Source organism: Hypomesus transpacificus, chromosome 15 (assembly GCF_021917145.1).
Source record: "Hypomesus transpacificus isolate Combined female chromosome 15, fHypTra1, whole genome shotgun sequence".
Lineage (NCBI taxonomy): Eukaryota > Metazoa > Chordata > Actinopteri > Osmeriformes > Osmeridae > Hypomesus > Hypomesus transpacificus.
In genome coordinates, this window is record NC_061074.1 from 12929326 (window position 1) to 12952959 (window position 23634).

Genomic DNA, 23634 nt, shown 5'->3' on the forward strand with positions numbered 1-23634 from the left:
TTTGTATATACTGGGCACCAGGTGTCAGTATTTATCAAGTGTCTTTGCATGCATGTGCACTCTATCTGCTGTACTGAATGCATCACAAAAAGGGAGGATGAAAGATTAGTAACCAGACCTAAGAAAAAAGGCACACAGTATAGTCACAAAATAGTTGACCTTTCTACTGAGAAGCTGTGACTCTAGGGAACTACATTATACTGACATGAGGGCCTATTCCAAAAGTGTAGCTTTGAAAAAACTGCAGACAAACCAACACCTTTGTGGAAGCTGCTCTTTATTTGAAAAAGAAAACAAAATCTGTCGATGTCTGCTACACGTTCTAATTACATAAAGAAAAATACAATCTGCGTAGGACAAACGCAGATAATATCCTGAATCAAACTTAGGTAGAGTCATATTTGATTGAATTGCTTTCATATTTCATACATCTTTCACTTCCCCTCACAATGAACAGTCAGTTTTATATACACGGAGCACCGATCAACAGCGCCTCACTCCTATCCTGGTCATCTGGATCTCTATACAACTCATTTACATCCAAACTCTGACCGTTCTCTGTATCACCAACACCCACATACACAGTCGTCCCCCGTCTCCCGAAACAGGGGCTGAGAACGGGCAGGTAGCTTGGAAAGATGTGTGCAACATGAAGGCAACTCTTTCACATTCAGAGTAAAGGCAGCCATTAAAACGGTTCGTGAGTTGATGGCATGCCAAGCTTAAAGCAAAATGGATCCCTCCCCCCTGTGTGATGCTTCAGGATCATGGATGAAGTGGTTTCAACTAGATGAAAATGTAAAATTAAAGGAATAAAATAAAATAAAACGTTCCATTGCAAAAACCCTAGGCACAGAATTGACTATACTGTAGATGACTGACTCATACTCTAACCCCTAACCCCCGTCACACTTTAAGTTTATGGAGATTGTGAGATTTGCATCTATTAAGAATTGTTCTTCACACAAAACTCAGAGAATATTTAGTGCTCTATCATTCCGCTTATAGGTGTAAATTTATATAATATCTATCTTCTTTTGTAACTCTACCTCAATGACACAGTCCAACATCCATGGTTTATGCATATGCTCTCCCACGGGTGTTCATTGTAATGTAGGTTTTACTATAGATTTCCCCCCCCCCAATCTTAAATCAATAATCATAAATAAATACAAACAACACACGAGGAATGTCTACTGTAAACACGGTAAAAAAGACAATAACTAAAACAGGTGTAAACGTCATTAGCATCACTACTCAGTGACAGTTAAGTAACTGTGGGAAATGGATGACTGGTGATCCAGAAGAGAAGGATTCCTAACCTGACAACCTCCACTTTTTCTCCCCCCTTCCCAACATCAATCCTTAGCATTCAACAACAGTATCTCCAAATACATAATATCAAAGTTTCTCAGCACCCATAACTATCTTTACAGATTATAAAATGGATGAGGATTCCCTATAAAGGGGTTAGACAGCAGCATCACTTGACGTCTTAGACAAATTACAGAATAATGGGTGAGTTCTCTCCCAACGTCGTTTACACATGGTTTCCATGGTTTCCTCCAGTCATTGCACGGCTGTGTTCTTGGCATGTCTGTATTTGGGGTGTGTGAACGTTTCTCTGAAGAGTAGGACTGCAACGAGGACAAATCTTTGCTGCTAAGTGCGTCACCTTCTGAGAGACGATTCCTTCATATTACATGAACTGCATCTGTGGGTCAAGAGGAACATAAATTGTTTATTTAGACAGAGGAAGACTGTTCCCTGATGGGTTGAAGCTGCATGAAACTGCATGAATACAATGAGAAGACAGACACTTCAACTCAGAGCAATGTGCCTTAGAACACAATTGTCTCAGTACACAAGTACAACAGAACATAAAACAAATTTTAAGTTACTAAATGGTTGACTCCTATCTAGAAATTAAGGTTCAGTACACTTCTACGTGTAAAAAATATATATTTAAAAGAAGAACAAAAAAAGATTTTTAAAAAATAAGGCAAAAATACACCTTTTAATGAATCCAGAGACACTAATTAAAGTGAGTGTGCAATAAAGCAAGCCAACAAAAAGTGCAGATCTGAAAGCGAGGAAGTATCAAACAGCTTGTCTCTGATCGGATGGGAGAAGAAGCAGTGTGGTTTGCAAATGAAGGGGCAGAGAGGAAGACAGGAAAAGGGAAGCATCGGAGCGTTAGACGTGCCGCTCGTGCAGGTGCATCCGCAAGCACAGAGCATGCTGTACCTAAGGAGATGCTCTACAAGAAATCCTTGAGAGAGAGCTGTGCAAATGGGTCCTGTCCAGGAGCTCTGAGGGGACTCTGGGTGGAAGGACTAGACGCTGCAGAGGGCTATTTTCAAGGACAGGGAGAAACAGAGGGAGAAAGAGGGGTGAAGTCAGAGACGGCAGGAACCGAGAGAAGGACGGAGGAGAGATTAGATAGAACGAGAGACAGGAGAGAGACGTGAAGGAGAGGTTACACTGAGAGGGGTAAATACAAATGATTCTTAAGGAGGGTGATGACTGACAAGGTTTGACCCAGGAAAGGGGTCAAGTAGAACCCTGTCGTCATCACAGTGGGATAGTCATCACAACACAGCTCTAACACCCACAATAGCTAACTACTCATCACAGAAGCAGAAACTCACACGCTTTTACATTACAACACGTATACTCTCATGCACTGGACACACAAACGTTCACAGCAGTTGACACTCACACACACACACATGCACTCACACATACCTGAGCGCTAGACACAGAGCCAAAGGGGTTGGGTGGCCTCATGACAGGCTGTGTGTACATCATAGTGGGAGGGTTCATCATCCCCATGGAGCCCATCTGCTGGGGCTGTGGAAGAGAACATTCACCAGCCTGAAGATATGCCATGTCAAACTGTCCTGAAGAGTCTGCCCTAGCCCCAACTCTAGCTTCTCTGTAAAAGGAACGGCAGCTGCTTCAGTGCTAATGCACACAGACAGCTGTATACAGGCAAGTATCCTTACCATTCCGTATCCCATCATGCCTGTGGGAGTCGTGGCAGGGAAGGCCATGACAGAGGGAGGCTGTGAAGACACAAACAGACCGAGCGTCAAACATCATTTCTCAGAACAGCATACAAACAGTTGAATGGCGTGCGTCCACTTCTGTTGCACATAACAAAAGTCAAGCGCAACCAGCACTGCTTCCCGGGGGAAGAAAGTCTGCATGACCACTGTCAAAGGCCGGTATGCATCACCATGGAGACGGGGTTCCAAGTAGTTGTCGGCGCAGCCTTGGGTTGCCAGTTGGTTCCTCCAGTCAACCTCCTCTCCCCAGGCTGGCTCCAGTGGATGTCACTGCAGATTAAAACAGCTAATATTAGCCCAGGCTGCTAGCTGCTGCTGCTGGAGAAACAGCACGACAGAGGGCGTCACTTTGACCACGCCACAGAGAAAGAGAAAAAAAAGGTAGCCATGTCAGGGGTCACTTACTTTTTCGAGGTGCCGTTTCCAATACCGAGATCTAAAAGAAGTTTAGGAGCACAAATGGAAGAGGTGCATCAGGAGATTTTACGTCCAAAAAACATACACATGTCAGTATGATGATGACAATGCTGGCCCAGTTTGCACTGAGGCACAACTGTCACAACAACACAAAGAATGTTCAATTGAATATATAGACTATAGAACATGATGAATGAGCTCCTGACCAGTCCAGTGAAAATTCATTAGAATACCCACCCGTAAAGTGCCACTTACTGCCCACTAGGTTTGCCAGAGAGGAGTCAAGGTCGTCTGACACCAGCTTCTCTGGCTGCTGACTGGAGCAGAGGGCCTGGTTAGACCCTGCCATAGTGGGCTTCAGGATGCCCCCTGTAATATCTGAAGGGGTGGGCGAAGAAGGAAAAAAACAACAACATGCTATTGCAGGAGAAATCATCGAGTCAATGATGTCTTCGACCCCCCTGCGTGGCCCAGTCGTATGCACGTACTCACCGTCAGAATCAAGGCTATTGACGCCGGTCGCTTTGGATCCGAAGACTGACTCAAAGTCCACCTGGATCCCTCCTGCAGAGGGCTGGGGAGGGGCCTGTTGTGCTGAATATCCTTCGGAAAAAAAAGGCCAAAGATGAGGCTATCACTACAGGTACTGACAGACTGATAAGTGAAGCAACACAACCGACTGGACACCATTTGGCCTCATTCTCTTAGCACTGAGACCCACCGGACTCTCGACCTAGAGTATCTTTGAATGGACCTTCCATGGGACGGCTTCAGGTCTAGTACTCTACCTCTGAATAGGCCTGCTACACCAGAGGACTCAGGAGGGTATGGGGCCTGGTGTGGGAGGTGCTGGGCCATGGGCACTGAACCACAGAAGGAGTCTGACACCCCACAGGAAGCAGGAAAGGGAAGAAAGAAAGAGAGCACAGGAATGCAGTTCATGGCGAGGCCAGACAGGCAGGCAAGACAGAGGAACAATACAGACAGAGAGAAGAAAGGTTCCAGGAAGTGTAAATAACATGTAACAGTAAAGTAAAACATGAAACTATAGAAAATAGTATATAAGACAGAGGTAAAGGAGGTGAAAAAGGATCCTAACTAGAAGGTAATGAAAGTCTATGTTCCCAGATGCTGGCCTCTGGTTATAGGGAGGGACCATGGGGAAGACATGGGACTGGGTGTCTATGTTTGCCAGGGCTGAGGAAACATAGTCTGGGATGGTGAACCATCGTAGTACCTGAAACGGAGTGTTCTATCCGCACTGTGCGTTTGTAATTGGTTGAAACGGACGAGTTTGTGTCAATAAAGGGATTGTAACGATCTAGAAGATCAAACATAGTATTGGTGAAAGAAAACAGAATTCAGCTTAAACTGCTCTACAAATGGACAAAATGAGACTTTTGACATTGTTAACTACTATGATATGAGTACTACCATCAAATATGACACAACAAAGACGAAGGGAGTGGTATATCCTGAACATACAGGTCGGGAGTTAGACAACATCACCTCCACACGTGGACAGTCTGTCAATCAGAATGCTACAGAATATGAAGCACTAGAACTCCTTTCTCTAAAAGTTTGTTACTCGTCTTTTAGGCTTGATTAAACTGGAAAGGAACCAATCGATAGCCCCACGTCACAAGAAAGTTATTTCAGAGAATCAAATCATGGGCAAAAAGACATTCCTGGTTGGCAATTTAAATTCCTATTTCAGACAGGTGTTACAGCTATCAACATCTCTATTATTCACTGAACATGCGAGTCAGGCATGCTCATGGTGGACTCTGCTACCTGGGGCATGTGGAGGACACGTAGGAGATGTCGGGAGAAACAAAATGAGTCTTTACCACCAAACATTTCATGAGCAGACGTCCTAGAGGAAAAGCTAACACCGTCTGAGGAAACGACAGGCAAGTGTGCAGCATCGACAACGAGCTTTGACAGGAAAGGGTTAAGGTTTGGCATGGAGTCGTCTCCAGCTTCAGCAGAGGTGAAAGGATCTAGGCAGGTGAGAGAGAGATCGAAAGAGAGACAGAGAGAGAGAGAGAGAGAGAGAGAGAGAGAGAGAGAGAGAGAGAGAGAGAGAGAGAGAGAGAGAGAGAGAGACAGAGAGAGGAGAGAAAGAGAGGGATCGAAGGAAAAGAGAGGAAGAAAGGAGGACGTCAGTCAGACAACAAAGGGAGTGCATGCAGACCATGAGTGAACTTCCACACGGACAGGAGGGCCCTTTGTGGTGTTGTCTGGGTAACAGGAGATGCCTACCTGCCCAGGCAGTAGCCACTGGCAGACCTGTAGATCCAGCCTGCATGGAGGGCTGGAAGGTTTGCTGCAGGTCAAAGAGGTCACTCTCCATCTTCAGAGCACTGGGGAGAAAAGGTAGCTGTCAGCAAGCCTGATCTTGAACACATTCAGTAGCTTCCAGGACTACCAGTTTTATATAATTTGCAAACAGGTGGGGTTCGTATCAGGGGCCACATAGACATCCAGTTGAGGCATACCCATTGGAACAGCTAGGGGTAGAGAAGAGGTCAATTGCTGGGGCAGTGCTGATAGTGCCCCCTGTGGTGGAGACAGGCGATGTGTCTGTGGTGGCGAAGGAAGGTCTCTTGGAGAGCTCCTTCAGCCTCTGTTCCTGGGTGGAAACAGTCCAAGTCACATATCGGCACTACAGAAAGCCCCTATTTCTTTGAGGGGGACAGTTTTGCAACACCAAATTCCTAGATTATGTATTTATTCGTGCGGCACTGGACGGGTTCACTTTGAACTATGAGGGAATTTGGAGTTGAAGTGGCCAGTCGCCATCATGTGTTGTTGCTATATTACCTTCAGTGCTTTGAGACGGGCCTGTTCCTCCTCCAGAGCGGCCTGTTTCTCCCGCTCATCCACTTTAGTAAAGGACATCCCCGTGCTGGCCAGCGAAGACACCGCGTTAGACAGGGTACTAGCCCTGAAACAAAAAAACACAGGAATAAACACTGTTAGGCAAAAACACACAGGTACTGCTGCCTCTTGTAAATAAATAAAAACTGGAGGGAGAGTATGGAGTTGTGCGTAGATATAAATGAATTACAACTCCATAGCGTGAGCCTACCTGCTGGCAGCAGTGGAGTCCTTCACCTTCTTTCCTTCCAGAGAGGCGAGGTGCTGTTCCAGAGCTTCCAGAAGGCTACTGGGAGCCTGGGGTGAGAAATACCCACAGTCAGCACAGTGTTTAAGACTTAACAGACAGTATGGACGTCACCATCCAGGAAAGTGGTGGGTATTAGGGTTTGTTTTTTTACACTCTGCTCTCCACTATACTACAAAAACGCCATAGCTTTGTGTTCTGTGCTTGTTTACTATAATACTGTACTTATAGTACTACATCTTAATACTTTGCTAGTGGCTTGGTGCTTATGGGCACCCAAGGGCCATAGCCTGCCCACCACTGATCCATGGTAACCATATCACGTGTTTGGAATGTATGTTGTAATTTTGCCACAACATTTTCCAGGTGCCAGCCATTTTGGATGAGTGGATATCACATTTTTGCGGATGACACATCACAGCATTTTCAACATCCTGGTGTTTGGTGTTGAACTGACCATGTCTAAGCACAATCAGGCAGCCATTTTGGATGGTACATTTTGTACCATCCAAAATGTAGATGTACATTTTGGTACATCTCATGGGACTATGAGGACAGTGGTTGACCACAGATTAGTACAGAACCTGCTCGACACAAACTCAGCGACCACACGAGAGAGGCATGCAAGACAACACCAAATCAAGTCACAGACACAGAAGAAAAGTGATATGAGGATACTTACACAAACTGTGAACTAAAGGTGGAAAGATAGGGGAAAATACAGAATATAAAGGTGGTGATGGTCAGAAAGATATATTTATTAATTTATGTGTGTATTTATATAAATGTCCAATTACAGTGTTCTGAGGTTGACTTTAATGTGGCCATTGTCATTGCAAGGATATTCCACAATGATTGTATTACAGAGTGTGAATCAAGTTGACTGTAAAACACACCGTTTGAACCTATAACACCTTTATGTACTGTAGATAAAGCTTAATCAAAAAGGAAGAAGAAGAAAAAAGTGAGTAACACGCCTCAGTCAGCGACATGCGCTTGGGGGAAATCATGCACTCAGCGGAGCCTCATCTTAAGGAGCATTTGTGCAGGGGGGAGTAAATATTGTGGGTTAAGGTAACAGCTTATTTTGAAAAAGAAGAATTAACACCGGAAGAGATAAAGACACTTGGAGGGACAGAGAGAAGTTGATAGCACAAATGAGAGACAGAGGTACGGAGAGAGAGATAGTATGTGTGTGCGTGTGTGTGTGTGAGAGAGAGAGAGAAAGAGAGAGAAAGAGAGAGAGAGAGAGAGAGAGAGAGAGAGAGAGAGAGAGAGTCTGAGTGATAGTGTGTGGGCGCATCAGAGAAAGATAAGTTGCTGTCCCATCCAGCCTTTTTCGTCAGACGTGAAGTTGTTTGGTACATGAACCTCAGTAGACACCAGCGGTACTAGTCAGTCAAAGGTGTAGAACTTACCTGGGATAGGTCTGGTATGTCTCCACGGTCAATACCGACTTGCTGTTGAACAGGAAAGAGAGACCAAGTTACAGTTGTGTCTTTCCTCTTATAAAGTGATCTTACCTTTATCTGCAGATACATTTGAGGAGGCACCTTTGAATGACTGAATGAGTTTAAGAGAAATTACCTCTGCTACTTTGAGGAACTCGGAGATGCGTGTCATTCGGGTGAGGAACTTCTTGTAGATATCCAGGCCCTCTTTACACTGGGTCTTCTTCATGTCAAAGTACTTTTCTATGGTCCGACAGACAAGGCTTTCATTAGAACAATTCCTATAAAATCACCAGATAATGATGACACTGATGATGAAACGTTATTCCAATCACTGAATCGTGCCACTGAATCGTGCAGACCATTGTGAGAGAAGGTGACTTGATGGTTTACCTAGCAGATTGATAATGCCTTCATTATAGGCTGCAAAAAGCCTGATGGAGTCTTTGAAGAGCAGCATGAAGGCTGCATTGATGACTCCGTTGGTGAGCTCATTGGCATTGACCTGAAGGAGATAGATCAAGGCGCTTCACAAAACCAGCAAAAAAAAGATAGATCCGTAACTCACCACAGCAGTTCTGCTGACAAACAATAACAGAGAAGATACTGCTAGCGTGCACAATAAGGTGTGTAATGTATATCTGTTCTTGTCTATCTGCAGACTATCTGAAAGCCCCGGGCAAGCCTCTTTATATTACATGAGCACAGCAAGGTTGACCTCAGACTCACATTGAAGTCGAGGAGAGCATCCATCTGGTTCTGTATCATAGGGATAGTCTTCAACAGCTTTTCTGTATTCATGCTCCGCATCACCCCGTCCACCCTGTAGATACAGGTTTTTAATAGAAGACACAGGACAGAGATAAAAGCAGGGTGGCTATGCAAATGTCTGGTCACTTTCTACTGCATGTTAGTAAAAGGATTCCAAGTGCTGCAGGAATATGAACATTGTACAATATTGTACATCTAAAGAATACTGAGACGGATTCACAAACGGTGAATGACTGCATATTAAAGAGTTTCTTTCCGCCAGCAGTGAGTTGGATTATTTTTAAGTCTGGAAACGAGTCAAACACAAACACGTCTACTGACAGATCCTCACCCTCGCTTTACTTTAGTGAAGTCAAAAGCGACCTGTCTGTATGAAACCGCTTTTTCATTCAAATATCGGCTGTATCTCCGGATAAATGTGGACATGTCATAGCCTGGAGGAGATGGGAAAACAAAAGCACACATTAGGAGGATAACAAACATGATAAGATTTAAATATTTTTAATATGACTGCTATGACGGTTGTGATATCTCTTTAAAGCTTTGCTCAGCATGACAGTTTAGGACAAAGCTTTTCAAAGTTACCTTGTAACCCACTTTTGTCCAAAAAATTACTGAGATTGAATAACGTATTCCTTGAAGCCAAGTACTGGACAAAACGCTGTATCGAAAGAAAAAAAAAGGTATTCACCCTTATTAAATACGTTGATGATATAATTCAAATAATACAGTAATACAGACGTAATGTCTTGATTATTAGTTGATTAACAGCTTCTAATAGAAAGAAAAGGTGCTGGTTCAGTTCTAGTATCCAATCATAGATCAGTCCCTCACCTCGTTCCCGTAGACCATGAGATGGTGTGTGGTGATCAGGGACTTGAACACCACCACCCAGCTGGTGTTAGTGGTCCGTTCAAATAGTGAGTCGGCCAACTGGGGGATGCTGACGTTCATCTCATTGGTGCAGTGGATCAGGTCTGAGAGGAGAGAGAAAGGGGCCATTTAGAGGATTATCTTCAATGGTCTCATTCTGAGAATGACGATTCATACGCTCATATGTAGTGTTCTGAGGAGAGACACAGTGTTGACAACAGAGAATACTGTACAATGGGTTCCCTACAAGGAGATGAATTCTAGGCGTTCATATTCTGACTTTCATATTCTGTGTCTGTGTTTACACACACAGTGTAAACACTCACAAACAGTCAATATGCCCTTGGCTGCAATCTCATTCAATTAGCTTTAATTCAATGTCTGACTAATTGTGTGACTACTCTAAAGATACTTAATTACTATGCTACTACAGACTGCCTCTTTTCTTTTTCCACAGTGCACTTCCTCGAGAGGGTTTAGAGCTGAGGTTTAACAAACTCAAGAAGAATTCACAATCCTGAAGCCAACTTGTTTCAAAGACTGCCAAATAGCTTGGACAGGGATGTTCTTTCCTTCATCAGCTCTCTCTCTCTCTCTCTCTCTCTCTCTCTCTCTCTCTCTCTCTCTCTCCATGTCTCTCTCTCTTTCTCTCTGTGGTCTATCAGTACTGTGTTGGCCTGAAAAAGGTTTAAAACCATAAAAACAGTGCAAGCATGAAGCCTACGCCTGTTTTAATTACTCACAGTTAAGTTAATTTTAAAACCTAATCTAGACCTAAACCACATCAGTTTAATATTAGTAGCTGCTATGTGTCCTATTGCTAGTTGAGGAGAGCTTTATCTTAGCAGAGGGATGCGGGTCAAACCTGCACAGTGCACACCATTCCAGCAGCACTTATGGTGTTGCCATTCAGTGATGAACAGATTGACAGTGCAGTCAGAGAAGGCTTTCTGGCCTATATTTCTGTGTTTTTTCTAAGGAGGGGGTTCTAAGTAGGACAGGGTAACCTTCTAGAGCAGCAGCAGTAAGCATGGCTGGCTGAATCACCCAGGGAAGACTGGGAGTATGGATAGAGAGAGAGAGAGAGAGAGAGAGAGAGAGAGAGAGAGAGAGAGAGAGACACTGACAGTACTGTAATGTTACATTATAGTAGTCTTGCGATGATAACAGCTTGTCTTCAAAACAGCAACACGTCTTCACTGCTGTTGCATATAGGCTGTGGCACATTTATCTGAATGAAGGAACTTGACAAAAATAGCTCAATCATTCCATCTCATTACAAACGCAAATACCCCCCCCACACACACACACACACTCAAACCCTCCATGTACACATGACAATGTGGGCACAGAGGTGGTATGTCACAGTCATGTTCACAGATCGCAATATGGGCCTCCTGTTGTGAGATCTGAGGGGGTGAGTGTGAGGGAGGGAGTCTCTCTGTCACGTTGGACAGCTGGCTAGGTTGGTTGAGCCAACACACTTCAGGTGTATGCCAACTCTCAGTCATCCTGTTAGATGAGGGCTCCTTCAGGAGAAAAGCCCCCAAAGAGCTAACAGGTAAGAAAACTCGAAATTTCTGAAGGAATTTTAAATATGTGTCAAAAACACTGACAAGTGGTCACCTTCTTCTTTAGAGATGCTAGTCTAGCCAACCGTTTTATGCTATCTTCATACAGATAATATTCAGAGAAACCACTTCTATCAAGGACCAGGAAGCAACGCTCACAAACTTGTAGATACTGCACCTACAGTACGGATGCACAACACACCTGTCTGGATGACTCCCAAATGAAAGTCATCTAAGATACCTATTCCACCTGCATTCCTCAGTGGAGAAGATACACTTCTGTGATGTCAACCAAAATAATATCAGTGGCTGCTCTGTGTGGAAACTTGGAGTGGTAAGGGTGATGACACAGAAGTGTAGCAGTCTGTCGGAGGAAACTCCTCTCATTGCCAGGATCAGACACAATATAAAGATACAATGCAAAAGCCCAGCCTTACTCCACCAGTACAGATATGAAGACATGCTATTCACAAACGTCAAAATACAACACTGACTGCTGGATTATCCAATTATGTAATTGTAATACAGTTTCATGTCAATTTTCTACAAGGTGATGTCGATTTCATCTCTGACATAACATTCCATGGTTTCACATACAGGAAAATTCCAGATTTTCCAATGACTCAAGTGATTTTCAATTCCTGTATCAAATAGCCTACTTGAGGAATGTTACGATGCAATAGCATTAACAGGAGCACAAGGCCTTCTGACAGATAATGTAGGCTATCAATAACCTGGAGGTGTAAATGTACTTGTTTGGCCTCTGTGACAACAACGACAAACCTGGTTGCTGGTCAGAATTATTTCGCGCATCCATCTGGTTACTTGTCATCAATAACATTTCAGGTTCCTCCTCTGGGCCTGCCCTAAGCTAATGCTGCTCAAAACGGGTTGTTATCCTACTAGGCCTGATGGCAAAAAATACATCCCAACAACCACTACGATGATTGACTTACCTACTGTAAGCTATAATAGAGAACTTGTTAATAATAATAAAGTATATTTAAATCTATGAGTTCCTGGAAATGTGCTATAGCTTAGCTATGCAGAATGAATGAACCCATTATTAGATGATTAGAAATGCTTTTGACAGCCACTAGCCAAGATGAACGATCATAAACAAAACAGGTTTATTAGCTAAGTATTATGCTAATGTTCAAGAGTCTACTCTTCAGATGTGCGTTTTCATTGCAATATCGGATTTTTTAATACTGTATCAGAGATGTTTTCTTAAAGAAAACTAGGAAACAGTGTTTCAGTAAAGGCTTGGGCCTTCCATTCCCGTCGCCATAACTCTACCAATGCAGCTCAGTGGTTTCCCCGAAACCAGTCTCTGTTTTCAAACATCATATTTTAAGTATATTTATTAGATACTTACAATCCAAATGTTTCTTTTTCGGGCCCATTATTTCGTGTGTAGTGGCCTTACATACTGTTTTAGACACAGCGGATCCCGTTACACTGTGCTGGGCTGCCGTTATCCTGTCCGTAATGCTCTGCCCCGACATCTTCGTTTATCTATGCTGTAGCCTATAACGACGAATTTCAAAATAGGCTACACAACACCAGCTATTCAAAATGTAAAGTAAATTTTGAATCTTCTTCGCCGGCAACCCCCTTGTCCACCACCCAATTGAAACCGAAAGAAAGGGGGCGCTGAAACAAAACGAATACCGGGCGTTGCAGAGGGTGTAATGAATAGCCTACAACAAAAAATGTAAACTGTGTATCCAAAGCTCCGTCAGATATTCATTTAACTAGCGCCTAAAATAAAATTTCATAACGATGCTTTTGAGGATTTGATGATGGATCCACTAGCTGACTCATTCACCCACAGTCTCTGCCTATATCTCATCCCGATCTCGCACACTGGATCCCTCTGTGTCTACTGTCTTCGAATCGCCACTCCTGCTGGGTTTAAAGGACTAGAAGCATTCAGGGAAATGGCGGGCCTGCTCTGTTCTCAGAAAGGTTAGAATGTATGACGTTGTAGAGTGTCACGCAAATCTAGAATCTGCTGTGTATTTTTGCCTAGTATTAAATAATCAATAGGCTACAGGCCTAGGCCTATGGTGTTGACCATGCACTGTAGACATGGACACATATCTTACTAAATTACTGTTTTTATAAAGTGTCGTAAAGCTTTTGAGGGGTATAGGCCTATGGCTTTTTAATATGGAGTCTCCAGGTATTATGTCTGGAAAAAAAACATATAGTTGTAAACTACTGCTATCGAATAACAGCTTTCATTCATTTTTTATATCAATTTAACATGTCCAAAGACATGATGTAATATGTTGTTAAACTTTAATCGTATATCGTTTATTCCTCCACAGATTTTGTTCGGTACCATGTAGCCCACCTTTAAAACTGCGGTGAGGTCATTATCTTGTTTTAGGAGTTTTTGATAACGCTACGTAATTCAATAGCAGACTGAAAGTGAATTCATTCAGCACAGGGGGGCACTATTGGACTTCAGTACGCTCCATTGGCAAGAACAACTGACTGTAAATCAGACACTTTTTCCTAGGCAAGTAAAACCGCTTGATTGATAACCAGCCAATCTACTTTTATTAGCTTGATGTGTATAGTGTTGGCTGTTAAACTGGCAGGATCAATCTAAGGAATCTCCCAGGGGCTGTTATGGAGCAAATTATAACGAGATTCTGTCATGTATCCATCACAATTACACACTTAATATTGCAGGCTCATTAACTGCTATGACATGCACCACTCATGCCCTTAGGACTCGTTGTAGGCTAAGCATGGTGAGAAATGTTATTATTGCTCGGCTTTTTTCATCGACGATAACAGGTAGCCCTCACAGAGATCTCTCCCGTTTCCAGATTTTTGTCAGAAACTAAGACATGTTACATTACATTATCCATTGGGAAACAATATGACATACCCATTATTTATGTGAGTTAACATCAATGACTAGCAAGCAAGCTGTCAGAAAATTGCGAACATAATAATATAGTTTTTTTCCTCGATAGCTAGAGCTAGCCTAGCTAGCTACTTTTACTGTGTGAAAATAAACCATTGTACCATTCTAATTGCTGATGGAGCTCGAAAGCGTACAATTTGAACCCCCTTTCCCGTTTGCTTGAATGGCAGCAACATATAATCCTATGTACATCGTTAATCGTCATTTTGGGAAGACAACCCAAACTCCTCATAAAAAATTGAATTTTGTGTTTGAGAACTAATAACCGGAAGTTGTTGGCCTGCCTTATGAAATGTGCAGAAGTGGTGTGTGCATAGTGGATTGAAGTGGCATCAGAATTCTTACTGTTCGAATTTGAGCAACCTGAATTTCTGAACCTTGAATTTTATCTGAATTTTTTCGGCTCAAATTTTATCGGCTGGATTTTTTAAAAATTTGAAATTCACCATTTGAGTTTGAGCAGCTTGAATTTTGAGCAGCCTGAAATTTGAATTTCTGAAGCTAGATTTTTTTTATGACATCATAGGTATCTGAATTTTACTGTTTGAAAATGAGCAACCTGAATTTTCTGAACCTTGAATCAGATTTTTGAACATTGAAATAAATTCATATTTCAATTTTAAATAAGTTAATTGAAAACTAACAAATTTGGTGGTGTTTAAATTTCAATATAAAGTATTCAATGCCTTTTAATATTCAAAACATTATGTCACTGATTTGCTTCCATATCAGTTGGTCTTCGTCAACATGCCAAGCGTAACTATTTGCGTTTCGGTCATGATGAATTAAAAATTAGTAGGAATTGTAATAATAATTTACCAACAGTATATATAAATATTTTGATACATTCATTTTTCATACTTGAGTTTTCATTGGTTTAGTGGCCCACCTATATTACCCTAGCGGACCACTAATGGGCCGCAGCCCACAGGTTGGGAATTGCTGCACTAGTTATATGAAGGGTTACTTTACATAAACAATGAGTCATCTGCTTCTCTCTTGGTAATATTGGTGGGGTTCTCACCCGACACAATACCCCTATCAAAGAATTATGCACACCTTCATCCATTGCTGCACACAAGAGAAATCCACATGCAGTGCTACATGCATGACATCGTTTGTACAATATAAATGAATAACTTATTTTGTACATAAACAGAATAACTTGGGGCACAGTATTTGGGCTACAGGTACAAACATTTGTAAACGTGTTTTTTTGTTTTGTGTCTCCATAATTCCTTTTTTCCAGCTTCCATCTGAGATTATCTTTCATTGTAATACTAAAAAGAATATAAATGTTATCTTTTTTGATGTGAATGAATCATGCTCCTATAGCATAAACAAGGTTGATGGCTTTTGGATACGTTACTCACTGAAGATGAGATCATAGCACATCCTTTGATGAGGGCTTGGTTTACATGTGTGTGTTAAATCCGATGACTGAAATTACATCCAAACTCTCTTCAGTTTTGCTAGGGGACACCGATTTTACCATTTGCATGTCTGTGGGGTTCTCTGTTGAAGCGTGAATCTGTGGTCAGATTGAGACAGTATATCTGTTAGATCTGACCACTGATTCTCAGTGAAAGCCTGTCAAACTCTGTTGGGAGAACTTTCTATAGGACTTCATTCAGTAATCTAGTCCAGTATACAGCCCATCCTTTGCTATTTGAATGCTGGCATGTAGTTCTACATATGCGGCCAAAGATCTAAGATTACAGGTAAATCTCTGACTTCACAAAAGGAGCAGCGAATGCATTATACTGTACATTGTATCTTTCTCCAATTTCTTGTTTTACCAGTGTAATAACTTGTACTGCTACACCATTATAATGGTGTAATGGCAACTACACAACATTATAATGAAATAGTAGTTCATGTAATCTTAATGTAAAGTCTTGCTCTTTTTGTATTTTTCTCTGTCTCTCACATTCTCCCTAATTCTATTTGTCTGTCATGCACACACACCCAAAAATGTTTGTCTATTTCAGTAGAACAAATGGCCACATGTTGGCTAAGTAGGTCATCTGCTGGGTGGGAATTGTAAAACAAGCTAGATGGTAATGGTTTCAGTAAATGTATTAATTTCATGTGTATGTGGCCATATGATCCTATGGACCCTGAATGGCAGTTGTCTGTTTGTATGTGCTTCATATTTGATTTCAGGTCTGCATCATCACAAGGACGAATGTTAGTGAGTAGAGAGGCTCCTCGTATCCAGCATCCAAACCTCATTCCTGAGAGCAAGCAAACAGGCCGGAGGGTTACGTACTATTGGTGCACAGTATCAATCGCCATCCACAAAAACAAATAGACAAGGCCACACACATGCACACACACTTTCTCACACAAATACAGCATTTAAAGTTTGATCTTGAGTGTCATACGTGAAATTGTGAAGTGCAAAACATATAGATATATACATGTACACTATATCTATATATGTATATCTAACTATATCATATACATGTACACTATATCTATACAGTGGAACTCATAAAAAAGAAAACAGGTCTAGAATTAGTCATATCCACTCTGCACAACAAAACACACATTTTTAAGAATATTTTGAAGAGAAACTACAGTAGGTCATTTCAAAATGCAGACAACGGGACAGAGTAATCTCATGCAAAAGATGAATTGTACAAACCTGCCAATACCACCAGAAATCCACCTTGATTTCCATTGTACAGTATAGGCCATAGAATAAGCCTCACTCTAAGTGATGCCCTGTGCATCCAAATTACCTACACACAGCTCTGCATTAGCCTGAGTTGACTTTTATGTCCATGTGAATGTAGGCAAGGGCCACTCTCTTCAGTACCTGATGACAGCTTAATTCCCAGCCCGGCCCCCCTGCTGAGTGCCGCTGTTTGTGTGGGATGACAGACGGAGACCAGGCCGAGGGGAGATGAGTGGGAACCCTCGGAGCCCACTCAGATTTCTGGGCGCCGTGAAAAGATTTGTCCAGGCCATTCACATCTGATGTGAGTTTCCCATGTTTTGTGGGACAGTACTTTTTGTTGAAGTGTTTGGATAGTGAGATGGTGTGTCTCCTTGCTTCTGTACACACACACACACATGCACACATTCACAAAAACACGCACCACACACTGACACACGTACGCACACACACACTCACGTGCACTCACACACACCACACACATGCACACTCATGCGGCATTAGTGATCCCTCCTTTTGTGAGACCACTTTGAACAGTGCTAAGCTGTACACTGCAGACCAGGTAAGAGGCTTCAGAACCACAGCAACAGAGGTTGTATAAAGAGCCAAGTGTGTTAGTAGAAGCTGCATGAAGCCGGGAGTGGGGTGAAAGAGGCTGGAGAGAAAAGGAATGTAGAATGGTTTGGAGAGAAGAGAGAGAGTGAAGCGGGGTTGAATAAAGGGCAGAAGAGTAAAACTGGAACCCATACTTGAAGAGGGCTTGGTATAGGGGGTGGGGTATTTGGGTCAAGACTCAGGGGTCAACGTGTTGGTGTTCCGGGGACAGAGGGTGATAAGGTTAGTGGACAGGGTAGCTAGGGGGTGAGGCTTAGCCAACGGGGAGGACAAGAGGAGTACAGATTGAGAAGCCGGATGATTTACAGGGGTTTGGAAGGAACTGTTTTGAACTTGTTTTTAAGGTACAGTAACAGAGTGATTGGAGACTTTGCATGCAGCACCTGAGCCACTTAAGTGATGAAAGAATGAAAGTGAAAATGTGTGTGAACTTCACCAGGTGTGAAGATGGAGCGAGTATATGTTATCCTCCTGGTGATATTTAGGATGTCTTCAGTATCCACGCAATTTAATGGATACAACTGTGATGCCAACTACCACAGCAGGTTTCCTGGTGAGCACTGTCATCTCTGAGTAAAGCCCCCCCCCCCCCCGTTACTTTCCCACCACATGTTGTAATGTCATTTTTATGTTGCTTTTTTAATATATTTTTTTGTAACCTTCTAAGGCAATATATTTTACTTTGTTTTGTCATTGTCTCTTATCTTGTCAACTTTTCTCTTTTATTGTCTCTGTCTATTACTCTGTCTATCTCTCTGTCCAGCGGAGCGTGACATCAGCGTGTACTGCGGAGTTCAGACCATCACCTTGAAGATCAACTTCTGTCCGGTGCTGTTTTCCGGCTACACCGACGCAGACCTGGCCCTGAACGGTCGCCAAAGCGAGGCCCACTGCCGGGGTTTCATCAACAACAACACTTTCCCCACAGCCGTGTTGTTCAGCATCGGTCTCAGCACCCTGGAGGCCTGTGGCAGCAGCCTGGTGGTAAGGGGCCATGTGAACAGCTCAAGCCGGGGGCACCTTCACAGACAAACTCTAACGAGCATCTGTTGGTATTGATTTTGGTACAAGATGACAGTTTATTGTCTTTATATGTATTCTTAGCCTGAGGTGATGTTTTTTTCTCACAGGTGACAACAGCCTACGGGGCCAATGCCTACGGGAACATGTCCCTGGTGCAGATAGGGAATGTCTCAGGGTACATAGACACTCCCGACCCTCCAACCATTATCAGTTACCTGCCCGGGCTGCTGTATAAGTTCAGCTGTAGCTATCCCTTGGAGTATCTGGTTAACAACTCCCAGCTGGCCTCGTGAGTTCCCCACACACTTCACACGTTTCCTACTTAAGATTGATTTTGTTTAAGTGTGATCATTGCTAATATTGTTATAATTTATTGTTATTCATATTAAAATGTTATTATTTTAAGATCATCTGCTGCCATATCAGTGAAAGATAATAACGGCACATTTGTGAGCACTTTGAGCATGATCCTGTATAATGTGAGTACCAAAACTGAAAAAAAATTCTGTGACCTTGTATACTGACATATGCCTTGCTCAAATGCTTTATTTATGTAAGATGTTGCATTGACACATGACTCAGAGGGTAAGCCTGCTAATGTATTACTTTCTCCGAAGGACTCAACCTACATTCAGCCTCTCTCCATCCCAGCGGCTGGGCTGGCATTGAAAACCAGAGTATTCGCTGCAGTTAAAGCTACAAACCTAGACAAACGGTAAGAAACTATATTTATTTGTCCTTTAATTGACACCACCACACTCCCTCTTATTATTTGTATCTTAAAGAATGATCATACTGAACTTCTTCAGTCCTACTTGGATTTTCTCTTTAATAACAGATTATGTTGGCGCTACTTTCAACTTTCGGTTGACATCAACATAATTCAGCTCCACCAACTGTCATTTCTTCCCATTCATTAGTCTCAATAAAGGCTCTAGTCCTTCAGTCCTGTTCTGTTGTCAGACTAGATCTCTGTCCTGAAACATAGTTTTGTCTCTTTGTAGATGGAATATCTTGATGGACTACTGTTACACCACCCCTTCAGGGAATCCAAATGATGAACTGCGCTATGACCTTTTCTTTGGGTAATCTCACTTGCAAATGATGCCAAGATAAACCACCAAAGTGGCCCATTATCCATTCACCCATCCACTTATCATTCAAGCCCTCATAAAGGGGTTTCTGGGTGAATGACAGGATGTTTTTCTCATTGAGTATTTTAACATAGACCCAGACATTTCCATTGCTTTCAGTGTGTATGTGTGTAGGTGTGTTTGTGTGGACCCCTGTTGCACTATGCTTTTTTTCAAAACAGCTGTCACAAAGATCCACAGACAACTGTTTTTGAGAACGGGAAGAGTCAGATGGGTCGTTTTGCTTTTGAAGTGTTCCGTTTCGTCAAGCACAGACACCAGAAGATGTCCACTGTGTTCCTGCACTGTGTCAGCAAGCTTTGCCGGGTGGATGACTGCATGATGCTCATGCCAGTAAGGATTCCTGTTCCCCTTCAGGCTTCAGTCTAATCGTTTTTTTCAACCCAGGACTGTTTATACCAACTATACATCACCTTGATACAACCCAGGACTGTTAATACCAACATTAACTATACATTACCTAGATATAATGTCCCCATGTCGGCCTGGCATCTGTGCGGCTCACCATAGTGTGTAAGCTAACGTATGAAAATGACATGTGATGATCTCCTGGTGATGTGGCTGTTAGATCTGCGGTCATCGTCGTAGGAGGGACACTGATGAGAGCACAGAGTCTAGACTGGCGTCTGGCAATGCCATCATCACAGCTGGGCCCATAATCACCAGGATGGGTGTGTTCCAAAGCCTACTGTCTTATCTCTGCTGAAAGAGCAGATCATCAAATATATACTATCCGCAGTCTATTCTGGAATTGGTTATGACCGTTATTGTCTTTACAGATGAAATTCCAACCAATAACTCACAACTTGGTAAGCCCTTGTCCTGAGAACTCACAATCTAGATCACGTTTTTCATGTTGAAGAAAGATTTCATCTTACGCGTTTTCTTTTTAACGTGGGTTATTTCAGCTGCGTCGAGAGGCTCGTTGCTCCCAATGAACCCAGTAACCAGTGCGCTGCTCTCAGGTGTGGTCATTCTGGGAGGAGCCAGTGTTGTCTTCTTCCTGCTTTCCCTCCGCCTCCTACGAAGAGGGCACCCCCCATCTGCAACACCCTCTGGATCTTGGAATCCCATCTTCAAATAAACCTTCCCTCTCTCTCGTTATCTCTAATATATAATCTCTGTCTCCTCTTTCTTTATCCTTATCTTTCACTCTCTTTCTCTTGTTTTTCTCCTTTCAACCAAGTCTCTGATTTGATGTTTTCACTTAAGTTCTCTTCCATGCTCTTGTGCCGCCAAACTTAAATACATAATGTACGTAAATAGCATATTGTCCATGGAGTGCCATGTAGCGCTGTGTTCTGTTCGTCCTGTACTCCCTTCTGTTTTTACCAATCCATTGTTCTTTAAAGTGTTTTGAAAGGACAATCCATACAGTACATTCTGCATGATCTAGATCACCACGAAGGGCCACCTTACATTCCTCTCAACTTAAATTACCTCAACCTTATTGTCATAGTGAAGCACAGAATTGGTTTCATTAAACAAATAAGGTTGTTGTTGTAATATCAACCCTTGACACCAAGACTGGTACAAAACAAAAGACCATCACCAAATTGTTTTTGCTGTATTCATTTAATATGTATGGTATATATTTTACGCATGCTATCCCAAGTTAATGTAGGATATGTATTCACAAGACTATGTCTTATATCTTTAGATTTATTACTATTGTAGCTAAGTATCTTGTTTATGTTTGGTTAAAATGTACAAAATAAATAAATTGTCCATATATTTTAATTACTTCAATGTATATCATGTTAATTTAGTCTCTATTTTGTATTTTTACATTCAAAGAAATATTTGAATCATATGAAGATAATAAAGGTTTTGTATAAAGCTTTTTCTGTTAACTTTTGCAAATGCTACATTGACCAACACCTTGCTGTGTTGTTTCAAAAGTCCAATTAAAGAATGATTCAAAAAAGTTTGCAATACTGTTCTGTTCCTCATTAAGAGATCTGTCCTTAAACCACTGATTAGTTAACAATAATTAAAGATGATGATTACTTTATAACTTTTATACTTTTTGACATGTTCTGAATATAATAAACAATGCTTGATCTATACCTTGCAATATTAAGCTCATGAGCACATAAGCCTTGGTTATGTCCAGGAGAGAAATATGCCTATCTATTAATTATGTTTCTTGTATCATTGATAAACTGTCATTATGCTGTTTTCTTGTGCCTGCATAGCCATAAGTTAGTTCTTTGTAAGATGTGACTAGGAAAGGCCTGTGTCACTAATGTAATTCAGAGGTCACAATATTTCCAAAGTGTATAATGCCATGCAACTTTGAATGAGAAAAATAAAAAGAGCGACAAGGCCTATCTAATACACATAGTTTTTTTTCTGTGCCTGTAAAAGCTGTGCTAATCATCTTATATCCTCCCATATTGTGATACCATATACTCCCTTGATTTCGTGGATTCATTGTCCAGTCTTCTTGAGTGTAACAGACACCTGCACATTACCTTGGTGTAATAAATGCGTTGATTTTGTCTTGAACTTGTCTAAACTATTCCAATCATTAACTTGGTACTTTCAGAACAATTGGGTATTCTCAGAGACATCTTTTACAAAATGGACAAATATTCCATTATTTATTATTTTCCCATAAACAATAAAAGCATGTGTTCTGGGTAACAGGCCTTATTGTGTGACTCTGTGTAGTTGTAACCCAACCCAGATCCTACAGTCATGCTAATCTTGAGTTTTAACAGCTTTTACAAAATCATTTCTAAACCTAAAATGACAGTTGGTGAATAAGAGGTCAGAGATGATCACCTTTGCCATCCTAATTAAACAAATAAGGTGCGTTCATAGGGGCGGACATTCCATTCTTAAGCAAAGTGCACAGTTTCCAGGTCCATGGGAAAAAAGTTTTTATGGGTCACCTGACATGCTGTAAGTATGTAAAAATAGAAACAGATGGTCAGGTGAGAAGTTAGCTACGGCACATGTTAGTGGTGTGTCCTCATCTTGGTTTTGTGCATTTGACAAAAGAGGGCTGCACCCAGTGCTCTGATTCGGTCCTAATCACCGTAAATATGTTCCCTTCCCAGGTGGCTCACCTGACAAGATCAATTTACAGAATGTAAATTTTCAGAATTTTCTTTTCTCCTTCAACTTTTGTAAAAAAAAATATATATATAAATAACAATGTGATATGTGAATATGTATAATAATGTAAACATATTAATTGTTTATGTAATGTTCATTTTGAATTTGCTGTGTGTGTGTGCATCTATGCATAGGTGATTCTAGGTTTTCAAACTGGGGGTGCAAAGGGTAGTGATTCTTTTTTTTTTTGCTTACAAAAACATGCTCAAAATGAATACTACATCGAAACATGTAAAACTAATCATTAGAGTACAACAACCCATGATAGAACAAACAACTCTGACATCACTTAACAATGTTCTAAAAACATTTCATCGTTTTTTTGAAAATGAAAAATATTTTCATCCCATCAGTAGGGGGTGCAAATGCACCCCCTACACCCACGGTAAAATTGCCTATGCATCTATGTGCGTGTTTGAGTTTGTGTGGTCCCATAAGACCATGAACCATACATTACCTTTATTAAATTACATATTAGCATTCAAAGGTTTGCAAGTACTCACAAAGAGACCAGAAAATGCAACCTTGAAGGTTGTTGTGTTGGGTTTCATATTGTGCCTCCAGGAAAGAACCATGGTACATCAACCACAAAAGTTAATTGTTCACACTAACTGAGACATCACACGAAAGAAGCTTTGACCCTGTTTACAACCAATCCCAGGAACGTGTGGGAAATCTCAAACTCATTCAGTCTCATATATAAATGAAGGTCATGCCTACCAGCATAACTGAGCTAAGAGATTGAAGAGGTAAGATTGGTAAATAACATATTGTGCTTGCTTGCTTTGATTTTACATCATGT

At 41.7% G+C, this 23634-nt stretch overlaps 2 protein-coding genes across 9 annotated transcripts; one reads left to right on the forward strand and one right to left on the reverse strand.

Moving 5' to 3' along the window:
- Positions 1-260: 260 nt before the first annotated feature.
- On the reverse strand, positions 261-13218 carry picalmb (phosphatidylinositol binding clathrin assembly protein b). Of its 8 annotated transcripts, XM_047036091.1 has the most exons (24): positions 12663-13218; positions 9675-9817; positions 9426-9501; positions 9172-9274; positions 8799-8892; positions 8463-8574; positions 8206-8312; positions 8037-8078; positions 7301-7312; positions 6583-6668; positions 6315-6438; positions 5990-6123; positions 5754-5854; positions 5339-5491; positions 4726-4809; positions 4277-4369; positions 3981-4091; positions 3726-3866; positions 3477-3507; positions 3242-3341; positions 3009-3068; positions 2749-2853; positions 2248-2353; positions 261-1714 (listed from the first exon to the last, which is right to left on the reverse strand). In XM_047036091.1, exons 1-23 carry the CDS (start codon positions 12790-12792, stop codon positions 2261-2263), a joined length of 2235 nt encoding a protein of 744 aa, XP_046892047.1. In that variant the 5' UTR covers positions 12793-13218; the 3' UTR covers positions 261-1714; positions 2248-2260. The 8 variants fall into 8 exon arrangements, with proteins under 8 accessions (XP_046892047.1, XP_046892045.1, XP_046892044.1 ...); XM_047036089.1 differs by lacking the exon at positions 7301-7312 and having other exon boundaries at positions 3726-3905; positions 5990-6117; XM_047036088.1 differs by lacking the exon at positions 7301-7312 and having other exon boundaries at positions 3726-3905.
- On the forward strand, positions 13169-22013 carry LOC124478017 (zona pellucida-like domain-containing protein 1). The gene is made up of 14 exons (XM_047036118.1): positions 13169-13255; positions 13621-13659; positions 16398-16425; positions 17033-17218; positions 17969-18082; positions 18293-18513; positions 18660-18841; positions 18959-19031; positions 19170-19267; positions 19557-19637; positions 19868-20039; positions 20275-20377; positions 20486-20515; positions 20615-22013. The coding sequence occupies exons 5-14, from the start codon at positions 17977-17979 to the stop codon at positions 20788-20790; spliced, it is 1242 nt and encodes a 413-aa protein (XP_046892074.1). The 5' UTR covers positions 13169-13255; positions 13621-13659; positions 16398-16425; positions 17033-17218; positions 17969-17976; the 3' UTR covers positions 20791-22013.
- Positions 22014-23634: the final 1621 nt, after the last annotated feature.